At 44.8% G+C, this 12030-nt stretch overlaps 1 protein-coding gene across 15 annotated transcripts in view; it reads left to right on the forward strand.

Annotated features, from left to right (window-relative positions):
* Pard3 (par-3 family cell polarity regulator) overlaps positions 1-12030 on the forward strand; it is a 515659-nt gene that overhangs the window by 100953 nt on the left and 402676 nt on the right. For all 15 annotated transcript variants that reach the window (XM_026777989.1, XM_026777997.1, XM_026778008.1 and 12 more), the window contains exon 2: positions 1287-1388. In XM_026777989.1, the coding sequence (XP_026633790.1) occupies positions 1287-1388 (102 nt within the window). The remainder of the gene's footprint in view (positions 1-1286; positions 1389-12030) is intronic.

The following is a 12030-nucleotide window of genomic DNA, read 5'->3' on the forward strand; positions in this document are numbered from 1 at the left end:
AAAAAAAAAAAAAAAAAAAAAAAAAAATCTCAGTAGCGGAGGTAGTTTGCATGGTCCTGCTCTTGTAGTAAGGTCTGAACTGCTTGTCCCACTGGCTAAACAGTGATAAGGCCAGTAATTCCCTGTCTCTGTGATGTGTGTTGTGTATTATGGGATCTGAGACATACCTGTGTGAGAGATGTGTTTGGGCAGCTTCCAGAGACTGCTCACCTCTGACCCTGCCTTGCATCATCTTGGCTCATAGATCTGGTGGAATCTGTGTTTAAGCTAACACTCATCTTTTGTTTTCAAGATAGGATGGTGTCAAACATCCTTTTTTAGGGAAAGAAAAAAACAGTGTTAACACAACTTTTGGGTAGCAGTTCTGTGTTTTTTTTGGGAAATCAGTTCATGACAGCATACAGTTTCCCGTATTTCTATATGAGCATCTGTATCAGAGTTATTATGGAGTTCAGGGACTACTGTGCCCTTCTCAAATTACTTACAGTCTGTGTGTGTGTGTGTGTGTGTGTGTGTGTGTGTGTAAATACATCATATAGAATATTACTTTTTTTGTAGCTATGGTTGTCCAGAAGCTCACTTTGTAGACCAGACTGGCCTCAAATGGACAGAGACCCACCTGCCTCTGCCTCCCAAGTGCTGGGATTAAAGACATGCACCACCACTGCCTGGCTAATATTTCAACGTTTTAAGTGGTATCTTTTTTCTCCTTTCTCTCCATCTCCATTTTTGAGCTACAGGCCCTGCATCTTTAACGGGTTGCTTTAAATAGTTCATTGTGCACATGTCCACGTGGGCCAAATTTGACCTTTTGGAGCATAGGCTCCCAACACAGCCTTCTTGGTCCATGTGCTGGCTTGTCTGCTTCTCTGTCCATTTATTCAGGCCTGTTTGAGAGGAGCACATTGACTCTCCAGCACATGCAATATGCTCGTTGTAGATGAACAAATATGTGACATTTCGGATGTAGAATGTGTGCTGTTTAATCATGTGTTTCTATAGATTGCTTTCTCGGGGTTCTTGCCTAGTTTGTATCTCAGACAATGGGAAGTCTGATCTACTCAGTGTTTCCAAGACCGTGGCCAAGGGGAAGAGTATGTGTGAGTGACCTAATCATAGAGGAAGAGGAGGACTGACTCTACCATGTGTTGAGCCCTGCTTGAAGTTTTAATTGGTTGTAATATTATTGATATTCCCTTTAATGGTCAGGAAGTTATTAGAGTTTAAATTGTTGAATTCCCTTTCTGTGATGCTAACGTATTTGGCATTTCTGTTCTTTTGTCCAGGATCCAAACTACTGGATACAGGTGCACCGCTTGGAGCATGGAGACGGAGGGATTCTAGACCTGGATGACATCCTCTGTGATGTTGCTGACGACAAAGACAGAGTGAGTTCATGGCTGGGCAGTCTGCTCTAAAGGCAGTTTTCCAGGATGAGAGTGGCAGAGGGGAGCCCTTCCCTTCTGCGCTCGAGACACAGGTGGAAAGTCACACAGGCCACCCACTCCCTTTTGATTTGTGTCATAACAGACACAAAGACCCTCACTGCCCAGTGCCAGACAGCAATGACTCTCCTGTCACTGGAGGTTTAACACTTACTCTTTAGAATTTTTACCCGGCAACTTTTACAATGAAAATGCACAAAGTATTTTTTGTCATCCCACCCTTATTTTTGCCAGACACAATGAAGATCTTGTTTCTAATCTTGTAGGATATGTGGCGTCTTCCAGTTCTGGTCCTAGTGCTGGCTCAGAGATGGCCCTGTATGATGACTCACCTCCTTGAGCCGCTGTCTTGCTACGGATGGCTGTGCATGGTCCAGGCATTTTTGTTTGTGCCGTGTGTGCTTTCCTGTCATGAAACTGCCCCCCACTGCACCCCCTGCCACCTTTCATCTGCGTTTCTTCACTACCAGCTTGAAGGTCGTCTTGGTTTTGCAGGCATAGTGGTTCATGCCAGTTTATGCTTGCTGACTGCGTGGAGGGAACAGGGAGGAGTGTAGCTCCTAGCATGATAAAAATGTGTGACTGGGTGCTGGGCTCTGCATATGAAAGTCAGCACATTTTTTTTTATTGCACTGAGATGATGAGAGTGGCTAGGCTCACAGAGCTTCTTGCCCGCACCTCCTGTTGTGTTTGGCTCGAAGTGAAATTGCACAAGGGTCCAGCAGCCACAGACACAGCTATATCACCGCAGCTGTGCTGAGATGGTTGCAGGTAGCCCTGGTCCTCATTACTCTCCAGTGTTCACACATGGGCATTTATGGTTAAAGCCAGGCCACTTTAGGAGGCTCTGGAGCCGCAAGATTGTTGGGACGCTCAGCTCACCGTGACTGGCAGTCTTCCCCACTCTCTATCTGTGTTGTTGCTGGACTGAGCTGGTGGGCACAGCTGCTGATGCCCTCTCAAGTGCGTGTTTCTGGTAGTTGGTATCATGCCTGCTGTGAATTGGATAGAAATTCTACATAGTTTCTTGAAATCTCAAGAAAACAAACATAGCAGGTACAAGTATTAAAAAATTCAAGGAGGCCTGAATTCTCAGTACTTGCTATGGTTTGTCTTTTTGTAGCTACCATGGGCCAGTAACATATTGTGTCAAAAAAAAAATACAAATCTTTTAGGCCTGTTTGCAGTTTGATGATGATTTTCTTGGGTGCTATTTCTCCCATTAGGGGTTCTCATTTAGCAGGGCTCACACTTGGTGATTTCCTTTGAGCACTGTGAAGGGTCCTGAAACCGTGGTTAGTTTGGTGTTGGTTCAGTTCTGAAGCTGAAAGCGACTTTGGAGACCTGAAGAATTGGTGGTGCTATCTCAACCACAATGCTAGAAATTCACTGCTATACTGATTGTTCTGGCATTCCTTTCTGCTCCTTTATTTTCCTTATTCTCTCTTTTTCTGCCACCCATAGTGTGTGCTCTGCAGTAGCTGGGTATAGTCCAAGTCCACTAGGCTGAGATAGTTGGTGCTTAGATCTTTGGGACAGTTTGTCATTTGTCATCAATTGGAAACCATGTACACTTAACTGCATGATGACAAAGAACCAGGAACAAGCCGCTCTAGATCTGATTGTTAAAGGCTTTGCATATCTAAATCATGTGATTAGTAAACTGCATTTTTGCTTTGTAATCTTGTACAAATCAGATGATGATAAAGCCATGCATTCATTAGTGTTAGAAAAAGGTTTGAAGTTTTAGGAAGTGTGATTGTTGTTTTTAAGTTTCCTATCATGATTCCTGAAATAGATTTCTAAGTAGAATGCTAAAGGATAGACTGGAACATTGTAGCGGGAGTAGGAACCATAGGCTTAGGGGCAGCTTTTCTTTCCTTGTGCCCTCCCGCCTCTTGGGGCATGGTCTCATACACACATACCAGTTCATTTGATGAATTGCTGCCCTGCAGATCCATCTCCATGATTTGGTGGATCAAATCATACCTAACTCATGACGGGCAGTTCAGGCTGCACAGCCATTTGGTGGCTCATTGTCAAACGTCCAGTTTCCATTAAGGACTAAAAGCAGGCCAAGAGCTGCCTCTTGAAGGGAGAATGCTTAGCCGTGGATTGTGATAGAACCTTGGTATAAAAGCCCAAGGGTTTCTACTGTCATTACCTAGAGGCGTTGGCTAGAGACTCCAACAGCATCCCTATCTGCCACAGTCATGTTAAGGACCACTGTTTGCTACTGCCACCTCAAATACCATTGGATCTACTAGATCATATGACCTAAACGGTGGAGCAGCCTGAACAGCAGCTTGGACTTGTTGATGCTCTGGGCCCTCCTCAAAGTCAGAAGTTTTCTGAGTCACTTCGTAAATGGGCCAGAGTAACACACCCAAGTGAGGGATTTGCTGCTTTCAGAATCTAAATAGGCCACTAAGTTTCCTCTACTTTCTTGGTGCTGGGAAAGTCCGGATACTTGTCCTTCATATTAGGGATATCCCTGCATGCCCTACATCCCTGGGCTCTGAGAAGTTTCACTAAGGTAGAAAGTCCCTGAGGTTTGGTTAGATTTATTTCCCCTCCTCTGATGCACGCTTGTGTTACCAAAGTGGTTGCCACCTCCTGCTCACCTGGTCTAGTCAGCAAAATGTCATCAATATGGTAGGCCAGTATGATCTTTTGTGAAAGGGCAAGAAGATTAAGATCTCTTCAAACTGAAATTAAACAGATGGTTCAGTGGCTACGAGCACTGGTTTCTCTTCTAGAGAGCCCAGATAGTAACAACCATCTGTAACTCCAGTTCCAGGAGTCCAGTGTCCTCTGTTGGTCTCTTGTGTACATACATACATACATACATACATACATACATACATACATACATAAGGCAAACACACATATAAAATAAAAAGTAAAATTAAGACACAGGACTGAGGAGTTAATATGCCCTTGAGGTAAAACTGTGAAGGTGTACTACTGGGATTGCCAGCTGAAGGCAAATTGCTTCTGGTGGTCCTAATTAATGGCTGTCAAGAAAAAGAGCATTTGCTGGATTAAAGATGTATACCAATCTCCAGATCTGCTCAAGCAAGGACACCACATCTGGTTTAGTTGCTGCAGCTGGAGTCACTGCTGGGTTAAGTTTTCGGCAGTTAGCTGTCATTCCCCACAATCCATCTGTCTTCTGCACAGGCTAGATAGGAGAGTTTAGGGAGATGTGGCAGGGGCCTCTACCTCTGTGTCATCCAAGTCTTTGAGGCTGGCATCAATTTCTGCAATTCCTTCAGGGAGGTGATACTGTTTTGGCTTACTGTTCTCTGGTAGAGGCAACTCCAGTGGCTTCCTTATTACCTTTCTATAGGTCAGGGAGCCAGTGTGGGAAATCTGTCAGCTTCTAAGTGTAGCTATTCGAATTTTATACTCTAGCACCGGGGAAAAAGCCACAGGATGAGTCTGGGACCCCTTGGACTGTGACCTTAGACTTCTGTCAAAGCTCCTTTGATCGCCTGACCTCCACAAGTCTCTAAGTAGGCCACGATGCTTTCTAGTGTCTCCTACTGCCAGTGTCTGTTTAACTAGCGTTCAATAGGCCCCACGAGTCTGATTATCTCCCCCTCTCCCACCAAGGTACAGCTGTCCTGGTAAAGGCCATAGGTCCCTCTGACAAATGATAGGTGGAAGGCTTACATCAAAACTCTTTGGTATTGAAACAAGGTCCCTCCTCAAGTGGATCCAGCTGCTCTTCCCTTCCTTAAAGGGTTCTGGGCCTGTGAACCACACAAGTCTGGAAACTGGTTGATGAGCTGTGCTAGCCGATGCAGCCTTTATTTTGTTGGCTCCTAACTGAAAATGGTGGTGGTGGGGGTTCAGGTGACGAGGTCTGCACTTGAGAACCAGACCCCTCCATGGGTGTGGAGAGTGGGTGACAGCGTCCGTTCTGGTTGGCATCAGGAGTCCCTGTGGGTGCTGGCAACCAAGCTCTCCACAAGAGCAGCCAGTGCTTTGAATTGCTGAACCCCATCTCTCTAGCCCAAATATGGTTTAATGTTAGTAGAAACCATTACGGTTGCTGGAAAAAGTTTGAGCGTTCAGCACAAAGTGTTAATGCTGCTTTTCCGAGAGGGGGCTGTATGATGGATTTAGAGGGGGTGTCTTCAAACTATCGACCTTAATTTGTTTTTCTTGGTATTTCTCTTTCTGCTTAATTCCAGTAGGAAGAGAGCATTAGGCATATCTAAATATAGCTTTGGATGGGAGCTTCTTTTGTGATTGCAGCTTTTGTATGACTTAGCGTGGGAAAGGGATGATTAAAAAGTTTGATAATGTGAACTTGAAATACTTTCTATAAATGGAATTCTCTAACCAGCTGTCTTGATTAATTTCTTCCTAATGGACTCATTTTAGTGCGGCTCGGAAGGGAGCATTTAACTTAGCTACCCATAGGAAACCAAATGTCTGGCTAATTAAATCAAAGCGATAGTTCCTAGCATTTAAATATTTTCAGCATTCTGGGTAGGGCACGGCAGTTCAAGTGTGGGCAGAGGCAGGGGTGACTGGGAGTGTAAAAGGGCAGAGTCAGATCGGAAGAGGCTATGCTTCCTGCTGGGCGGGGGGGGGAGGTCACAGGCCTCTGAGAAACAAGTAGGGCCTTTGTGAGTGGACACACTCTGGTTGGTGTAAGCTGGTCCCCAGCCTCCTCAGAAAATGATAGAGAAGCGCTCTCCAGGGCTTCCTAGTCAGGCAGGAAGAGCAGAGAGCCCTCTCTGGCTGTGCTAGTCATTGTAAGCTGATGGTCAGGCTTCTCTTGTGTTGCTTCATACACCAGGGGCATTTCGTACTGCGGTGCCTGGAGCCACACTGTCTGACTTTAAGCACACAGTCCATATTTCCCTCCCCCGTGGCTTTGCGGCACAAGCCCGGGCAGGCTGCTTAACCTTAGTTTTACTATCTGCAAGTGGGGGGTAATGATTAAGCCTAAGGATTGATCAAATGGTTTTAGATTGTGGTCGGTCCTGGGAAAGGTTCCTTGTGGGCACCATTGGCAGTTGATCACCAGCCCTGCTATCAGTGGTGCCAATCCTCTAACCCTGCTAAGGGTTCAAAGGCAAACATTAACCAGGCTATTCTGGGCATTTGTTTTATATAGGTGATTAGTTTCGGTTTCCTTGGCCTGTTTTTACTTTTCTATCAGCTTCATGCAAGCCTGGACTGGCAATGGAATTCACCTGTAATTGCAGGACAAAACACACAGGCTTCTATATCCTTAGATTTTGATAGTTCCGTATATATTATATATATGTGTGTGTGTGTGTGTGTGTGTGTGTGTGTGTGTATATATATATATATATATACACACACATATACACACATGTGCCACGACATCCCTCGCCTGATCTCATACACTCAGCATCAGCAAATCATACAAACCACTAATCAATTGGAAATTAGGATTTAATTAATTAATTAAAATTAAGGCTTCAGAACACATTCAAACCTAATGCAACGACTGTAAGTCAGCACGTTTGATGTACAAAAGATGGCTTGGCAGGTAAAGGCATTTTCCTTCCCACCAATGACCTGAGTTCAATTCCTGGGACCCACACGGTAGAGAGAACAAGTCCTGTGTCTTCCTCAGACCTCCACACGGGGCCAATAGCATGATCCTTTTTAGTGTTTCATGTTATTTCCAGAAAATGTGCATGAAAGAGAAACTAACAATTACCCACTTAAATCTTTGTCTGCGTTGGCGGGGAAGGATGAGATACCCAGGGGACAGAGGAGCAGGAGAAGCTAACAGCGTGATCTTTGTTCTCAAACACTGAAAATATCAACGTGGACTCTTAACTCCTTTCCTTTTTCAAAAGAATATATACATTTATGGTAAATATATAGTATCTATGTGTTTGTGTGTGTATATGTCCTTGAAATGCGGTTATGGATGGTTGTGAGCCATCGTATGGTGTTGGGAGCTGAGCTCCATTCTTTCACCGCAGCAGTAAGGGCTCTTTACTCCTGAGCCACTCTCAGCTCTTAAGTTGTATGCAGTTTTCTTTTTAATCTTGGTATAATCACAATTTTGCTATAAATCTTCATAGAATCCATTACTTTATAAAGTATTACATCTCCAATTTCTCATTATCTAACCCCTCCCCTTCCTCCTCCTAGAAACCCCGAGAATGCCCTTCAGGCCTGGCATGACTAGGCAAGAGCTCTCCCACAGAACATCCCCTCGGTCCTCATATCTCTTGCGTGACCTCCTTGGAGAGAACATAAACAGAGCCTTCCTTCCCTTGCCAGGTCTAAGCGAGGGTGTCCCCGAGCCAGAGTGGGTGCTAATTGTGCATTCTGAATTCTGTATTTCTCTTAATCCAGTGTGTCCACCTGAGCACCTCACATCCACTTCTCATTCATGGGGAGGAGAAGGTTCTCAGGGCTTATATCCGGTGACCCTATGAAGAGACCCTGCAGTGTGGAGGGGCTGTGCTCGGGTGCCATCAGGAGCCCCTGCTTTCTTGTTACCCCATGATCTAGAGGCTTCCTTGACTCTGATGGGTCCAGTCATCCTCAGCCAATGCCAGGGTGTATTGCTACACCCTGTTTTAGTCTTGACAAACTACCAAGCCTGTTTAACTGGTGAAGGGTGTTTTAATTTGGTGCTCTGGGGGCTGTCCCTGGATGATCCGGGATCCACGGTGCCCTGTGTAGTCTCGGTCAGCTTCCAGGGAGGACTGCGTGAATCAGCTGGAGCCCCTCCTCCGCCGTTTCAGGCCCGTGTTCCTCCTGATCACCAAGGAAATTGCAGACTGGATGTTTGGGTTTTGAGGACTCTGGGGAACAATTTTGTGCTGTACTTAGCTTTGTGTTCTGGGACATCTTGGTTCTCCTCACCACCTGATGGCTAGAAATGGCAGACCAGTCCAGGCAGAATACAGGGAAGTATTTCTCCTTCTCTGGCACCTCCAGGAAGGACTCAGTGAAGGCCCTGCGACTGTCAAGGTCTCTGAACCTCAAAAGAGCCACTTCGAGAGTCAGCAGAAGGCAGGTTGGTACAGACCTTTCTGATCCCTGTGAACTTCCTCGAGAGTTGGGAGAAACCTCTTGTTCTTCTCTGTGTTTATTCCTCAACATTCTTCGGAGAAAAGCTTCCGAATTAGTTTGAACACCTCCGCCTTCAAATTCTTCCTGACGATCTCTGTGCTCCCGGTTTCTGTATGGATGTGTGTGATCTGAATGCCTCTTCATTTGTTACACAAGTGTCGAATTTGTGTCTTACAAATAACACTTGTCATGCCACCAGAAGATTCTAGTTTCTCATGTGTAATCTCCCAAACACGACTTTAAGGGATATATTTATGTTACTAGAACATCCTACAAAACAGATTAGGAAACTTTTACATGCAACAAAACGCTTTACATTGTGTTCACTTTCGTAGAGGTTCCTATTTCATAGAATTGTAATATAGTTCATTCCTTCTATTTTCAAAGTATTAGATGTAAATGATGGGAAGTGGGTGTGGTTGTGTTCTTGACGTTTTGCTTTACTGTTTGTACGCGGTTTTATAAGCTTAGTCTGTGCAAACGAGGCGGGCTTGCTCTGCACTCAGCTCTGCCTGCTGTGAAGCTCCTCTGGCCCCCGCTTCCTTGCTGGGTGGGGTCTGTCTGTTTTGGGGATTGGATTCCTGGCATTCGCCGAGCCAGTGCTGCGTGTCTTCTACTCTGTCCTGTGTATTTGCAGTTTCTCCTTCCTGCCTTCTTTTCCTTCTGGTCAGAGAGGTCACAGAGGCCATCTGTATGCTGGAGGCAACTCAGAGACATTCTGAGTCCTATTTATTTTACTTCATGAGCAACGATCTCATGTAACCCAGGCTGACCTCAAAGTCTATGTAAGTTGAGGATGGCCTTCAGCTCCTAATCCTCCTGCCTACACCTCCCAAGTTCTGGGGTTATGGGTGTGGGGCACCACTCCCAGTTTATATAGCTTCTTGTATCCTAGGCAAGCATTACCAGCTCAGTTATCGCCTCAGCCTTATAATTATTTTATAAATAAATTATTTATCTCTAAAGTGTTTATAAATATTTTATAAACAAGCAGTTTCAGCAGGAAACACAATAGCAGATGTTTTGGAGTTAAATATTTTTAGCATTCCGGATTTATTTCTTCTGATAATATTTTGATTGGATCAGTGTAATTTGATGAGTCCTAAAACCTGTTATTTATTTATTTAGATAATTAAAGCTTCTCCATGGAGTACATGGGATGTAACAGGAAGGAGGAGATCAAGGCATAGTCTTGAATTGTCACTGATCCACTGTCCGAGGTTTCCTCCTCTGGCTAAGCAGGAAGTGAAACTGCCTGACCCTGAGGGTGCAGTTGTGGCCCTGGTATTTGACACCTGTGTGTTTTTTGGTCTCAGTACAGGAGTTCACAGAAAGGAGTTCATAGTGACTTTGTGGCAGCTGGGTGTCAGCCTCCAGTCCTGTCCGAATCCAGTGTGTTAATTAAACTGTATCGTGCACGTCTAACTCCCTGCCCTCAGCCTTCTTCGCATTGCTCATCCCAGGGGTAGTGGTGGCGTTGTCTTGCTCTTGTAAAACACACCGATTAAGTTCTGAGCTGTTAGCAAGGTGGTGTTAATTCTCATCATAAATAGGAGATGTGGCTTTTGGAAGGTTGCATGAGGACATTGGTTCATGGGAAACGCTCACCTGTGTGAAGACATGTGTGTTTTGCTTATGACAGTTTAGAACACTGGCAAAAGAGAAAGGGAATTTCCTTTGCTCTGATGTGGGAAGCGCCCCTTTACAGAGCATGGTTTTCCTGCCAGGATCCAGCCTGTGGAATTGTTTGTACACATTCTGGGGGAAAGGAGGTATGTTAGGAAAGTATAATGCTCCCTCGGATTTGTCTAGAAAATTAGGATCATGTATTAAATGGAAAAGATATAGCTTCCGGTGCTACTGGTCTGTAATCCTAGCATTCTGACGAGCACCCAAAGCCAGACTGGGCTACATAGTGTAGACCCCTCTATCCATAACTCGACAACCCCACTAGAGATTAACAGCCACATGTGGGGACAGTCTACTGGGGGAAGATGCGATGGGTTTATTTTATATGATCTTATGGTAAAAATTCTCAGCAAAATCTAAAAATAGTTTTTTATTTTCAAATTTATGTGTATGAGTGTTTGGCTTGCTTTATTTTTTGGTACCTGTGGAGTTCGGGAGAGGGCACTTGATCCTCTGGAACTGGAGTTTAGGATGGTTGTGAGCCACCATGTGGCTACTGGGAACAGAACCCAGGTCCTCTGGAAGAGCAGCCAGTGCTTTTAACCACTGAGCCATCTCTCCAGCTTCCTTACTTAACTTCAAACCGCTTTGTCCCAACACAAAGGAGGTTGGGGTTTTCTACTTGTATGTAAGTATACACGGACCGTATGAAGACAGCATATCCAAGTGTGTCTTATGGTTGTCCTTGTTCCTAAAGTGATATGAATTATATAGACTATAGAATTATTATCAGTTGAATTTAGTTTTGTACCATAATTATATAATTTTTAAAGATTTATATTGTGTGTGTGTGTGTGTGTGTGTGTGTGTGTGTGTGTCTGCATGTATGTCTTTGCACCACACTTGTGCAGCGCCCTCAGAAACCAGCAGAGAGCATCAGAACCTGGACTTGTAGTCACGGATGCTTGCTAGCTGCTGTGTGCTGGCACCTGAAGCCTGCTCTTTTAGAAGAGCAGCCAGTGCTTAGCAGCTGAGCTGCCCCCTGGCTCCCACACTTGTGTTTCTACGAGTCTTTATCTCCAGTGCGGATACTGCCTGCCACTTGTAGTGACGAGATATGTGGATGAGTGGTTCTGCATGGTACCGCATTGCATGCCACACAACACTGGAACATGTGTGTGCTTTGGCTGAGAGGCCTGCTAGGAAGCCACTTGCCAGGAATATACGCAAGTATGTTTTCTTGTTTTAGAAGGTGACAGTAATTTTATCTGCCTTTTTCATTTGTAAAAGGAATAATGACTTAGACCCTTACATCTACCATGAGCATGTGGCCTTGCTTCACTGGCAAGATTCCCTCCTGGTCACGGAGGAAGGGGTGGCACCGGGAGGATTCCCTTCCCTGCTGGTCACAGAGGAAGAGGTGGCACCGGGAGGATTCCCTTCCCTGCTGGTCGTAGAGGAAGAGGTGGCACTGGCAGCTGACTTCTCCCCGACCTCCGGGAGAAATGTGTTCTTGATGAGTCTTGTGACACCAGTCATTGTGTAAACACCAAGATAATATGAATCTTAGTTTCTACTTATTCAAGTGTTGTACTTGGAGCTTTTGCTTCCTTAACAACCTCAGTTAATGTGGTTTCTTAATTTGTATGCAACTTAATGATTCAAGGGTGACATCTCATTTTTTAAAATATTTAATTCTGGCTTTCTCATAGGCAGTTAAGTAAAACGTACATTTATCAGCAGTATTCAGCTAGCTGAAGCCACAAACCCCAAACAATCTGGAATATTTGCCTCCCTCTGTTTCTTTGTGGTAGATTCTCTTTGCTCTAAAGTAAGCATTCCTTGTTGAGAGTTTCCCAGTTTTTAG

The sequence above is a fragment of the Microtus ochrogaster genome, chromosome 4, assembly GCF_000317375.1.
Source record: "Microtus ochrogaster isolate Prairie Vole_2 chromosome 4, MicOch1.0, whole genome shotgun sequence".
NCBI lineage: Eukaryota > Metazoa > Chordata > Mammalia > Rodentia > Cricetidae > Microtus > Microtus ochrogaster.